Source organism: Thunnus albacares, chromosome 15 (genome assembly GCF_914725855.1).
Source record: "Thunnus albacares chromosome 15, fThuAlb1.1, whole genome shotgun sequence".
Lineage (NCBI taxonomy): Eukaryota > Metazoa > Chordata > Actinopteri > Scombriformes > Scombridae > Thunnus > Thunnus albacares.
Genome location: NC_058120.1, coordinates 21,749,020 through 21,762,479, shown reverse-complemented (window position 1 = coordinate 21,762,479; position 13,460 = coordinate 21,749,020). Strand labels below are relative to the sequence as shown.

Here is a 13,460-nt window from a genome sequence, read left to right as displayed (position 1 = left end):
TGACCTGGGCACTGTATACTGACTTGGTGGTGAGTAAGGCAAGGCAAAGGCAAGGCTGTTTCACCTCAGACACCTGAGTAAATTCTGGGTATCCCCTAAAAACAGCACTGAGCTGGACTGCAAGGCCCTACAAAGAGTAGTTCGTTCAGCAGAACATACAATAGGTAGTGCTCTACCCTGCCTGCAGAATATTTACAACAGGCACTGCAAGAATAAGGCTAGGAGAATTATTAAGGATCCCAACCACAGAGATAACAGCCTTTTCTCCCTGCTGTGATCGGGAAGAAGGTACCAGATACACCAGGCCATCATGCTAAGGTCACTGGGATCCTAAATGAGGTCACTGCCAAACACTGACTGATGCCCCCCACCCACCCAATAATACACATATATTTATTCCTATTCCTATTCTACAGTATTTAAACTATTTTAATGCACTGATGGGATTACATTTAACTGTGACTGTACCTTATATGATTACATGTGATAAACAAACTTGATTTATTGATTGATTGAGCTGACTTTAAAAACAGAATCATCTTTCTTCAGCTTCATGACATCAAACACAGTCAGAAAGATACAAATCTAAAATTACAGCAACATTTTCATTCCAGAGGCATGAATCATGTCAAGGCATCAAACAGATGTAATCACTGCAGCTGCATGTGATCTGTCCTCTGCTAATACAATAGACAGAACAAAGCCAGGAAATGCAGGAGCCGACCGAGCCAACAGCCCTGGAAATCCACTGAAATAAATGGTACCTTCATGAGATATCAAATGACCCATCAAATACACTTGGCCGTGAACACACCACAAGCCCTACCCTGAACCCTGGCAGCTGTAGTCCACGCCTGTTGCTCACTCTGCTGTCTATCGTCCCCCTGAGACGGTGGCTGGGACAGAGTTGGGGTACTCACCTCCATCTTCCACTTGGCCAGCCACTCCTCTCTGGTCCGCTTGCTAATGTAATAAGGGTCACCAGCCTGGAAGGTTACTCTGGGCATGGGCCTCTGACGAAGGCTGATCTCCCAACCAACTCCCCCTCGCAGCCTCCCTCGACCTCCCTGTTTAAGGTGTTACAAAAAAAAAAAAGTTAGCTACTTGTTTTTGATTCTTTCTCTCGAAAGGAGGCATCCAGATTTACAGCAAATCTGTGCGTCCAATCTGTCCTAGAGCCTGTGAGACAGACTCTAGTTAACAAGTGAGTAATTTGCAGTTGAAGTGATGGGGTTGTCTAATTTCTAAAAAGATGATGACTCACATGTTGGTGTGCTGTGCTATGGTGCTATCAGCTTGTGATTGGTTGGGCAGCAATAAGTGATGCCACAGTGTCTAATCACAACTCCCTGGCAACAGTCTCAAGGTCAACAGCACCAACTGATACGATAAGCTCCCAAGTGTATTTGATATTTCAAATCTATACACCATTAGGTACCATTTCTTTCAAGTCCAAAGGCAAGAGAACTACTCAGCTTTTTCTGGACCTTGATGATATGCAACTATGCAAAGCCTCTAGTCTAGCAATGGTGTACATACGGTTATACATCCAGTTCAAGCTTTCGCCATACATTTGTGGGAGAGCAGAAGGCAAAATGTTCTTTATCATTTACTTGCCAGAGTTAGATGACAACCACTTTCATATCTGTCCCTTCAATATGAAACTGAAGCCAGTAGCAGTTAGCTTAGTGTAGCATAAAGGCTAGAAATAGGGGGAAACAGCTTGCCTGGCTCTGTCCAAAGGTAAAAAAAAATCTGCCTTCCAGCACCTCTAAAACTCATTAATGAACATGTTATAGCTTTGTTTAATTCAAACAAAAAAATTGAAGAGTAAAAACAAGTTGTGGAGTTACAAGGGGTTACGTTACATATGACTACCTTTGGACAGAGCCAGACTAGCTGTTTCCCTTTGCTGCCAGTTTTTAAGCTAAGCTAATCTGATTGGCTGCTGGCTCCAACTTCATATTGAAAGAACAGATATCAGATTGGCACCAATCTTCTCATGTAACTATCGGCAAGAAAGCGAATAAGTGTATACAAAATGTCAGACTATTCCTGCCCAGTTAAAGTCATGCAAAACAACACCTAAACCTCCCTTCATCAAGCATACAACCTGTCCTACAATAAAAAGTACATAATAAAAGAAAAAGAAGGAAATTGCTGGATGATGATAACATACCAGTATGATCAGATAAAGAATCTACTTATAGTTAGTATTTCTGCTACAAAAACTGTCTGTTTTCAAGTCAAGAAAAGTGCTTTTGCCTCTGTTCAACCCTGCGCCACGGCTATCTGTCATGCTGGCAAGCAGAGGATTCAAGGTTGGTGACAGGTCGGTAATTCGCCCCCAAAAGGCAGCTAGAGCCTTGGCAAGTGTGAAAGACACCTCAAGAGTTACATCAGCCAGAGAACAAAGACACAACAGAGCAGAAATCTTACCTCGGTCTTGACTGCATCACCGCCATCCTCCTCCTTGTGCTCCACATCTAGAGAGAAGACAGCGACACAATGGATGGCCTGAATCATTCATAGGAGAGTGGAAATTGGCCACATCGGTTTTCCTTGTATCTGTGTTTAACCCGAGTGGCCTCTCATTCATCAATAAACCATATGACACATTTATTAACCCAAATTGTTAAGCTCACCCTTCACATAATCCCATTAACAATGCATTTGATCAAATTAAAGTCAAATTGATAAAACTGCTCAGAGATACTGGCTCAGGAAACTCCTTAAGCGTGCTCATAGTGCAAATTCGTCTGTGATCGCAGGAGCTTGTGCACTCAGGTGCCATATGAAGGTTTGATGCAACCCAGAGGGTTTGGAGTAGCTGCCCAGGTTATGATGAGTGTGGAGAGGGGCCAGGTTTACTTTGGCAAATGTCACACTTCTGACCTTATATCCCCCCTTCATGAGAGACACAGCTGGTTGCTATTAGCATGGCCCCTCCCACACTACTGACACTGAGCCGTAAAGGCAACAATATACTGCTTCACTTCTGTGACTCTGGGGCCGTATATAATCTCCCTGCCAATCTCCACAGAATCTACAGGATCAAGACATGAGTCTCATCTTGCTGCAGTTGAGTTATGTAGAAGTGGACTGCAGAGATACACAGAAGCTCGTATTTGTCTGTATTAGGAAAAGAAAACAGCAGTATAGCCGACAACATAGTTATGCGTATTACAGTAGTGAAAAGTAATTAATTTACACAAAAACTCTATTTAAGTACATTTTTTGGTACATGTACCTAAGGGTACTTATGTTCTTTCTTGGCCTCCGAAACAGCACAAAACAATATCAGCACAAGGCCCATTTAGTAGCTTTTGGCTGCTGGAGCTTTCTATCACATGATCTTCATTAGCAGGTTTCACTGGACAGCAGTGCATAATGAGCTGCATCATCATCTGCAGATTATTTTCTCGATTAATCAATTAACATATCAATCTATAAAATATTAGAAAATGTGAAAAAATCGGTCATCTGTTCTGTAGCCTTTGTTACTAAGGTTGGCTAAATTTGTTCCATTAAGTTGTTTGTGTTGTCCTCCTGCATATTTTGGATCAGATTTGGATCTACACTCTAACATGTATAGATGTATTTGAGAAGTTGACATTTTTAATAAAGAATGAGAAAAAGAAGTGATATCATACTGCTATTGTTTGTTTACGTAGCCTCCGGAAACTAAACTAAAGATATTCCAGTAGAGCCCCAGAATATAAATATAGACCTGGAAGTGTGCATGATATGTCACCTTTAAGCAACATTTTTTTCATGCAAGGCTTTTACTTGTAAATGAGCTTTTTTTATTTATTTTTTATTAAGTATTGCCACTTTTAGTTAAGTAAAGGATCTAAATACTAAAAACCACTGATGGATAGTAAGCATTCAAAACTCTTGATCACTATCAACACTTTCCTTATAAAGACAAACATTGTGCACAGGAAATAAAATGCCCATATATACAGAGGAAGTTGCAAAACCAAAAGTGAGATGTGCAGCAGGGTAACGACCATCAAAAATAGCACAGAAATGTGCGCTGAAACCGCAGTCTAATAAAAATGTCTTAAACATAATAAAAGCTACAGTTGGGATTTCCCATTAACCTGGCCATGATTTAACATCTGGAGGTCCACAACAACAAGGGCATGTTATTCATTCAGCATTGTTTTCCTGTGTTCAGTAGAGCAGAGAGGGGTTAGCCAGGGAGCATGGATACCACCCAACTGAAACACTAGGACGGCAGTCAGGATTCATGATTCATGAAAAGTTTTTCACCCTCAGCGGCAGCAGAAAAACAGATAAAGAAGCCAAGATCAGCTTCATCACAGAAGCCCAGAAGACCAACACCTCTGGTATCACTTTCACAATGTTTAATTTGAATGTAAGCAAGTGTTTCTAAAAGTGTGCGGGCTCAGTGCTATGACACCAGTGGAGTGTACACACATCATTCAGGCAGCTGTGCCCTAAATTAGCATGATGGCACAGCCTGAGTAAACATGACTATCTGCTGAGTCCGAGCCCAAACACTATCATAACACTTGAAGCCTGAGAGGCTAAGGACAACTTTTGATGGCATGTTTTCTGCACAGCCAACACTGGCTTGTTAGTGAAGTACCCTACAGACCTGTCCAAACAATAGTCCGCTCTCTTAGCAGCCTCTTCAAGTTGGTTCCATGTGTAGCTGAGCCCCCCTGCCTCTCCCTCCCCCTTGCTCTTTTTTTCCATCCCTCTCTCTCCTGGTCTCCTCTTCCTCATCGGGAATAAGTGACTATATAACAAATCGGTGAGGCGGTGCGGACTGCCAAGGTCACTGGGTTTGTGAGGGGAGCTGGCTAATGTTGCCCACAGAGAGTATACCTTGCCAGTTTGAGCGGGTTCCAGCTCTCGTATTGCTGGAGCTCAGTTCCACTCCAGCCGGAGCTCAAATCCTTCCTGTGCCCTCCAGATGGATAACAGAAACCCTGTTTAGCTGGCTATCGATCCACCACACTGCCTCCCACCAAGGTCCTCTCTGAGATGAATATACCAACACTCCCTTTAGTCAAACTTGTTTAATTACGCCATTAATAAATCCCCACGTCTATCTTTGTGAGAGTCAGATTAGTTGTTAAGTACTTTTAAGGTAAATCTAATCTTTTTGCTGATGTAATCTCGATTAAAAGTCTATGTGGGCCTGTTTTTTAAGATTGCACATGTCTACTCCTGTCGATCTTTGCGCCATGGCCGCCCTGAGTGCCTTTTACTGACTCATTCCTCCATATGATTTTAATGTCCTGACTCCTGAATGCATGAAATCATATAAATGCTGTTTCAGTGTTTCACAGACATCAAGCATTACTTACTAACTGATGCAAAATACCAATTTGTTGCACGAGGCTGCAAACAGCAAACTATCCAGCCTGCATCATGATCACACATTAAAACGTGATTGCTGATCCCTGCCTGCAGCCTTGAAAGAAAAGAAAATGTGTCACAAACATCTGCTGCAGGTCTTGTGGGAGCTGCGGACCCTGCATAGACCTCTCAGAGTGGAAGTCTTTTCTTTGACTTTGTGGCTAACACAGTGTTTATACTAACCACCTAGTTCCTCTTTCTGTTCATTCCCAGCAGTCTACTGTTTGTTGCTTCTGTTTAAAATGTAAAATACATCACTTCTTCTTGTGTGTCAGATAATGTTTTTGTACAAAATACCTAACTGATACTGGGGTGTTTAAAACTAAATATGTAAAACTTATTGATAAATTAAAACTAGATTATTATTAATCTAGTATAATAAAATCACTGATGACTCTCTCAATCTAGGCTATTGGCCATCGCTATTTATATACCTGGCTGTTGACACAACTACGTCTTTCTACCAAACAGGGGCTTCAGGTTTTAACATCATGGAAAGAGGCTGCTGCAAGATTAAATATGGAGGACTGTGCAGATGATCAAGTGAAATTATAAACATGTTCAATGACCTTTGTGATCAAAAACAATGCATTTTATGGCTGAAAAGGCTAGAAGCCGTCTACATACATATCAACTAAGTACAGTATTGTAGGGTTACGATAATAGTAACCATATAGTTAGAATAATAACCAGGTGCATCCTCAGGTGATTATAACAGCTTATAAAGCATCATCTGTCCCTTAAAAAATTCATTACCTGGTCACACTCGTCTGTCGCAACTTGCTTTCACTCTATGTCCTCAATTATATCATTGCGTTATGTGCAATATAATAACCGCTAATGCCTGCACAGTTTAGCTTATTTAAAACATGATATACAGATCATCTAAAGCGGATTTGATGTTGTTAGGAGCCCTGCTGAAAGTTAACAATTTTGAACTTTTTTTTAAATGTATTTATCATCATCAAGGTTAAAACGTTTTTGTTGTGGCCATCGTATTCACGCCTTCATCATACTATAGCTGAGCAGCATTGGACCCGAACTAAGACTTGAGAGCAGGGTTGTGTTCCTGGTTCGGAAAGCCCGTTTTGATCCATTCAAACCACAAGCAAACAGAGATCCTGGTTCTTGCTTCCAAGTGAAGTAACAGATCCTAGAAGTGCGGATCAGGTGGATACAGAGTGCAGACTCAGTTTGTAAAGAGTTCTGGGCACGACGCCATCCACCTGGCAGGGCCCCCTGACAGGGAGGCGGCCACAACAGAGACCTGCCAGCTCCCAACAGAGGCTCGTTGCCAGGAGACGAGTCGCTCCTCCCCTGGCTTTATTTACTGCACTCCTCATCAAGGTCATAGCCGATGTCGCTACGGCCGAGAGAAGGGCGAGAGAGGCACGTGGCTGAGAGAGAGAGAGATGGATTGGGCTAAAAAGTAGGAGAGGGTGGGCCGCTAAGTGATATGGTTAATCTCCATCTTGGACTTAAAACTACCTGTCAGCACCACTCTCTCCCAACAATGCCTCACTGATTTATATCATCTCTCTGCACACAGTGATGCCCTGTGGCTGGTGCTGATTCAGTGGTGTGTGCTCAAATTAAATTTGAAATGGTTTTGCATAATAAACCATTTCATGCATAATCATGTTATTTCAGTTTTTGGACCACAACATGTAACGTCACCTTTTTAAATGCTACTTCTCAAATTGCTGCTTCTATTCTTATTACTAAAGAAGAGAAACTTTTTTGCAGAAATAACTTAAACGATTACTTGATTATTGATTGATTTGAGTTAGATTTTTAGCAACTAAAAAGATGTTTTCACCTTTAGACTTTGGGATCCACTCTCCTTGTTGCTACATTATTTCACATCTGGGCTATTTCCTTTTTCTTTTACACTGGAGCTGCTTCCTTCTGCATTATAACTTTCATCTTGGTCACATGGTGCACGCTGCACATTCAAATGTCAACTGTTTGTACATACTGAAAGAGTTTGATAAACCACACCAAGACAGAAGAAGTGAAATATAGCACACATAACATTCGATATAATACCTATAATTTGATTATTAGCAGAATAAACGTAATTATGTCTGATTTATTTACAGCAGCAGTATCATGATTACAACACTCTTAGCCTCTGTGTTACTAATCCTGGCAGTGTCAGTGCAGAGTGGAGCTGCATAGACCCATTCACTCTGACATCCATTTACAGTTCATTACTCAACATCTTGTACTAGTCACACGCACATGACTTTCCCTGCTGGATCCATGGAGAGCAGATCAAAAGATAGCGAAGCTGAACAAGTAGAAGCCAAAACTCACATTTGGTTGGGCGCTCCAGTTTCCGCCTCCCTCGTTTCTTGCGCGGGGTCGTCAGGCAGTCGTCCTTGTGTTTCTCTGAGTCCTGCTCGTCCTGGCTGGGCAGGAATCCGTTCTCCTGGGAAGGGCTCAGGCTCTGACCCTGGGAGCTGTCCTCTGCCCTGCAGGAGGAAGGGTCTCTCGGGATCCCGTTCTCCACTTCCCTCTTCTCCTGTTTGGGGAAGCAGGCGTCAGACGTCCTGTCTCTGTGCCCGCCTACGTCTCCATTGTGGACCTGTGCCATGGACGGCCTTCCCACCCCAGTGTAGCTGTTGTTGCCCACGCCCACACCATCTTTGAAAGAGACGCAGCTCTCGACCTGCAGGCAGGGGAAGAGGAGGTTGAAATGTTAACATCCTGGCGATCTATCAGCTTTATCTTTATCAGATTGTTATTGCAGGAGCAGTATGTTCCAGTTTGATATTCTGAAGGTGCACAAAAGTGTTGTGCCCGAGTGTGCCTGTGCCACCCAAATCTCAAGCAGGCACACCCAGCATAATCATAAAAAAAATACAGCCAGACTGGGCTGTACCCGTTCATTGGTGCATTTGAACTCCTTGCCTGCTGATTCGCTGATGACTACCCTGCACCGCCCTGATTGATGTAATTTTTTAACTGTGACAGGCTGTCAGTTCTGATGCTCAAGTGTTGTGCAGTGTCACACTTGACTCAAGTTTTTTTTGGCGGTAGCCAAAATGGACATTCAAAAAAATAGGAGCAGGAGTGAAAGCAGGTAAGTTCATGCTACTGCATTTCTGTGAAAGACAGAGCATGGACTTCAAAACCATGAGTCAGATGCACCCTGTATTTCTGTCTGTCTGTATCTTTATCTCTTCGTTTGCTGTGGTTTCTTTTGTTCTGGTTAAACGTCCCGCTGTGGCTCTCTGTGTGTACCATTATTTAACTCTTTGCTGTGCTGATGCTGACGGTTTGTAGCTCTTATTTTGCACTGTTTGTTGTTCGTCTGAATGCTGAAGCTGTTGTGTTGTCGCCCGCCGAGGCTTTAATAAGTGGTTTGCTGGTCGTTAAATCATTTGGGTGTATTCCAGAAAGCGGGTTTAGTGAAAACTCTGAGTTTGTTCACTCTGAGATGAGAGGTCAGTTACCGTGGTAACTGACTCTGTGAGGCTAACCTGCTCACTGGCAGGGTTTCTTCAACAAACCCAGAGTGTCTCTCTGTCTCCTCCCTCTTGCAGAGCCAGACATGCTGTTTCATTTCAAGAATCATGTCAGAATCTATCTCAAGTTTTTAAGTTCATCAGTCATTTCTGTGAACAGTGGTTTTTGCCCTCACGTTCAAATATACCACAATGTGAATTCCCCCTCGGTTCAGAGTAAAACCTCTACATGTCCTTCTGTTCTAACACTGTGACTCTGTGCACACAAGACAGTTCCTGCACTGAAATGTTCATTACTCATAATGTATAATCTCAATTTAAGATTTAAAAAATCAGTATGAAGTTTCAGGCATGTAGGAACAATGAATAATTATCTCTATCACTCATGATGTGGTATAATATCAGAGATTATATGTCAATATTTCTGAGCGAGCAGGATCGAGCAGCATTACTGAATGCTGCTGAGCCAAGATACAAATATGTCTAAAATTTTAAAATCTTTTAACCTCAATGCCTTTTCAAGTGCAAATCACCAAACACATGACTGGATCAGACTTAGCTTACAGTCATGTGTCTCTGTCTTTGATCTATATATATATATTTTTTAAATCTTTAACAATATTTTTCATCTTCTGTTGCTGCCTCCTGTGATTTGTCCCCGGTCAGATTGAAGCTGAACAAATATATTTAAAATGTAATGAAGGCTACAGCCTGATACACAGTCAGATTCCACCACTTTATCACATTGAGGAAATGTGAGTCTGGTAAATGATAAATTAATGGACAACACTGAATGAAAACTTTATTGACACTTTCCCCTGCTCTGACTCAAGCTCTTTCTTTTTTTAAAGATAAATGTGCATCATCTGCATACACACGCACTAATATATCTACGTCCACTGGATTAAAATAGAGGCTCGGCCTTTTATTTACTTGTTGCCATGGTGAATCTTAGCATCGAGGCTCCATTGATGATGCCTATTTTCATTCACCACACACGTACTTAACTCAAGCGTGAACACACTCGTTTTAGCGTGAACTGAATCCGATCAGCTGTTCTGAAACCGAAAACTCTGAGTTTCCCGTCTTGGGGTTCATCAACTCACAGTTCACAATTTGACTCAGATTTTGTTGAACCTGTTTTCTGTAATGGACCCCTGTTTCCGCTGCTTGTCTGTGATGCGTGATTGTTTCGGGCTGCTGGGTGGTTCATTCACAACTTGTTTTCAAGCTGTGTTGTATAAATTTTAGTAGCTAACTACAGTACTGTAAGCCTTGATGGATATTTTTTGCATGTCAAGCATATAAATGAGGGTGTGTTAGTCATGTATCTGATACATGCATTGATATTTTTTATGTGAACATAAGGCTTTAGATCTGTTGATGCAGAATTAAAACCTGTATCAGAGTTTAAGCTTTGTTGGTCTGTAGCATATATATTTTTGTTTGCTAAGTAAATAAAAGAATTGTGCAAGAGCCTACTTATGGTATGTGGATTGCACACCCAGATCTTTCAGAGAGATTTCTAACAAGCAATGAGATGTTGTTCCATCATGTCTTGCTATGGGATGAAACTTAAGCTCTGCAGGAAGCAGAAACAGAAAAACAACATTAATTCACATTTTAAGCTCAGTTAAATAGAGCATCCACACTATCTGGGGACATTTCTAAAACTTTTCTGATAAATGTCTTTGGATTTAAAGCAATGTCAAACCTACGGTAAGCAGTTGGTCCCGTGCGTACTGTAATGTGCAAATACTGCTAGAATTTATTTCACAAAAATCCTCCAGCTACATTTCTGTGACTCCTCTCTGATTTTCATTCAAATCCGCTAAAGTCTGGAAGCATTGGAAATGACACATCGCAGCTCAGTGGATGTTTCTTATTGTTTTAAACCTTGAAGATGTGCTGACACATGTAAGTCATACTAATGTGTTTTTTGTATAAATTTTGCTTTTTGATGGTAGAAGTTTTGAAATGTTCTTGGCTGAGGGAGGGATACTGAATATGATGATAACTTATAAATGAAGCTAAACTTGGTTAATCTCACACTTTGTTATATTGTTGGATACATAATGCTTACTAAATGTATGTAAGTGGCATGCTGTCAGTTTGTTTTTGCCAATTTGAGGCAAAAACTAATACTAATACTACGGAGATCTTAAAACAAGAGTACAAAACTGTTATGGTTGATCTACAGATCACTTCGGTTCTTGCACTCTTTATATCCCACAGGAACAGCTAAATTAATATTTCTGGCTACACCAGTGGTTATGACATATCACTGGATATACTGTAGCCAGCTGTGCAGTAAACAAAACCTTTCAGGATTTACAACAAATCAACCAGTGCACTTGAAAAAAGGTCATCTGAGTGAGTAACAATAAAACAGTTGGCACCATCAGAGTGAAGATAAGCACTCTTCAGCCTCTGTTGGCTAAATGGGCTATTTGAAAGAAAATGTGAATTAAAGCATTCATCCATTTCATATTAGATAAGCTTAATTTCATCCCTTAAGCCTCTTCAACCCTATCTGGACAGAATCAAACATAGAGCTCAACTTCTACACTAATTAGTCAGTGAATTATGGCATTTCCCATTCAGCTCTGTTAAACTAGAGTTGTAAACTTCAAAGCTGTGCCAGTAAATCTGCTGTACAGCCATTAACTTGCGAGTGAGGACTGGGGGGGGGGGGGTAACATTACAGTTCATCAGGTACACTACTGAGCTTCCTGTAGTCAAGCATTCTTCATTACAGCAGCACGGAAATATGTCAAGAATGTTGGCTGTTTGACAACGAAGACGCTTTTCACTCCGTCCAGTATGAAACGCCCAGTTAAACTATTTCATTCTATGCAGAGGAGTTACTCTAGTAAAAGAGAGCTGACCTACATATAAACCTGCAGTTTAAGTTAGAGCTGCAGACATGCAGTTGTTACACCTTGCTTTACCTAAAATAATTTTAAAAAAAAGCACCGACTGTCTTGAAAGACCTAGAAAAGATTCCTTTCAACTCTAAATGTTGAATAAACGTGACACAAGCTGTGTGTCTCGATAGTGTCTCTGCTCCTGACTATAAATAGCCATAAAAACACACTTTCTCAGACAATCCCATTACTGGGTCACCAGGAGCAGAAAGTGGAGCACGTCTTGTGAGATCAGACTGTCAACACGACATGACAGCAGTGCTGAAGCTTTCATCTCTCGTAGATGTAGGTACAGCACTTTGCATTTAAGGCAGGCGACAGTAACACCCTAGGAGGCATTTGTCTTTCAGCAGGCACTGTTTAGCAAACAGACAACCCTGTGCTAGAAGCTAAAAGGTCAAATGGAATCTGGTTCTTGCACACTGAATAGGCAAACACCATGTAAAACTAGCTTTGTGACCCAGAGACCTATAAAACGTCTTTGTAATGAATGCAATGCAAATTATGTAGAACAAAAAAAAAAAAATCTGTGAAAGTCGTACTGTATCATAAAACAAAGCTACATCAAGCCAAACTTGGTTTTTAAGCATTCCTCACAGGCCGCAAACTCTAAATGACTTCATCATTGTAGTAACTGAGAGCAAATTAACTGTAAACGTTGAACAGTTCCTCTCATACAAAGAGCGCCGCTCCACTAAATCTGTTTGACACGATGAATGAAAACAACAAACCCACAGCTCAGTCAATATTAATAATCTGACTCGATTCATAACTAGAGAAAGAGACTGCGTAGTGTGTGTGTGTGTGTGTATATGAGTTCAGGCAAATATACACACAAAAGCAAACAGACACACAGAAAAACATGAACAAACTCAGGAAAAACATGCTCTCACACACACACACACACACAAACAGTACACACAACTGTTGCTGAAAGAATTACGCAACAGATTAGTGACCCAGTGAACTAAATGCGGCCCCTGCCAGAGGTCAAAGGTCACAGTCGAAAAATCAGGCAGCTCAGACAGGCAGACAGAGGTCAAACAAAACACTGACAACCTGATCTAATGTACTGCTGCAGCATGACAACTTACACACCTCCACACTACAACATGTAGTGGTACATAAGAAGACGGATAAATTATTTGTTATAGTTATTACATTAATTCATGCTGTGTTTACTTAAAAAATACACATTTATATGAACAGAATATATCTGTGGGTAAATGTGTCTATTTGTTAGACAGCCGGCTGGTTGCTATAGTAATAGTGACAATCCATTCATCATTGAAGTCATTTTTCAAATAAAAGTGCTAAATATTGCCTTGTTCCAGCTTCTAAATTGTGAGGATTTCCTGCTTTTCTTTGTCTTATGTCATATTAAAGTATTATTAATTGTTAATATGTTTGGGTTTTTGACTGTTAGTTGGACAAAATGAGAACATTTAAAATATCACCTTAGGCTTTAGGGAAAGTTTGATGAGCATTATTCACTGTTCTCTGTTATATTATAGGTCAAACAATTATTAGAGTAATCAAGAAAATAGCCTGCAGATTAATTAATAATGAGAATAATCACTGGTTTTGGCCCTAATTGATTTTCCTCTGGAATAGAAAAGGTGGAATGACTCCAAAAAAAAAAAAAAAAAAAACAAAAGATGCC

The 13,460-nt window shown here is 40.9% G+C and overlaps 1 protein-coding gene across 5 annotated transcripts in view; it reads right to left on the bottom strand.

Annotated features, from left to right (window-relative positions):
• Nucleotides 1-13,460, bottom strand: part of dnmt3ab (DNA (cytosine-5-)-methyltransferase 3 alpha b) — a 54,832-nt gene that overhangs the window by 28,245 nt on the left and 13,127 nt on the right. For 3 of the 5 annotated variants that reach the window (XM_044374282.1, XM_044374281.1, XM_044374283.1), the window contains exons 4-6: nt 7,717-8,071; nt 2,440-2,486; nt 921-1,067 (exon numbers count right to left, since the gene is read on the bottom strand). In XM_044374282.1, coding sequence (XP_044230217.1) covers nt 921-1,067; nt 2,440-2,486; nt 7,717-8,071 — 549 coding nt within the window. The remainder of the gene's footprint in view (nt 1-920; nt 1,068-2,439; nt 2,487-7,716; nt 8,072-13,460) is intronic. The other 2 variants (XM_044374286.1, XM_044374287.1) reach the window with 1 other exon arrangement.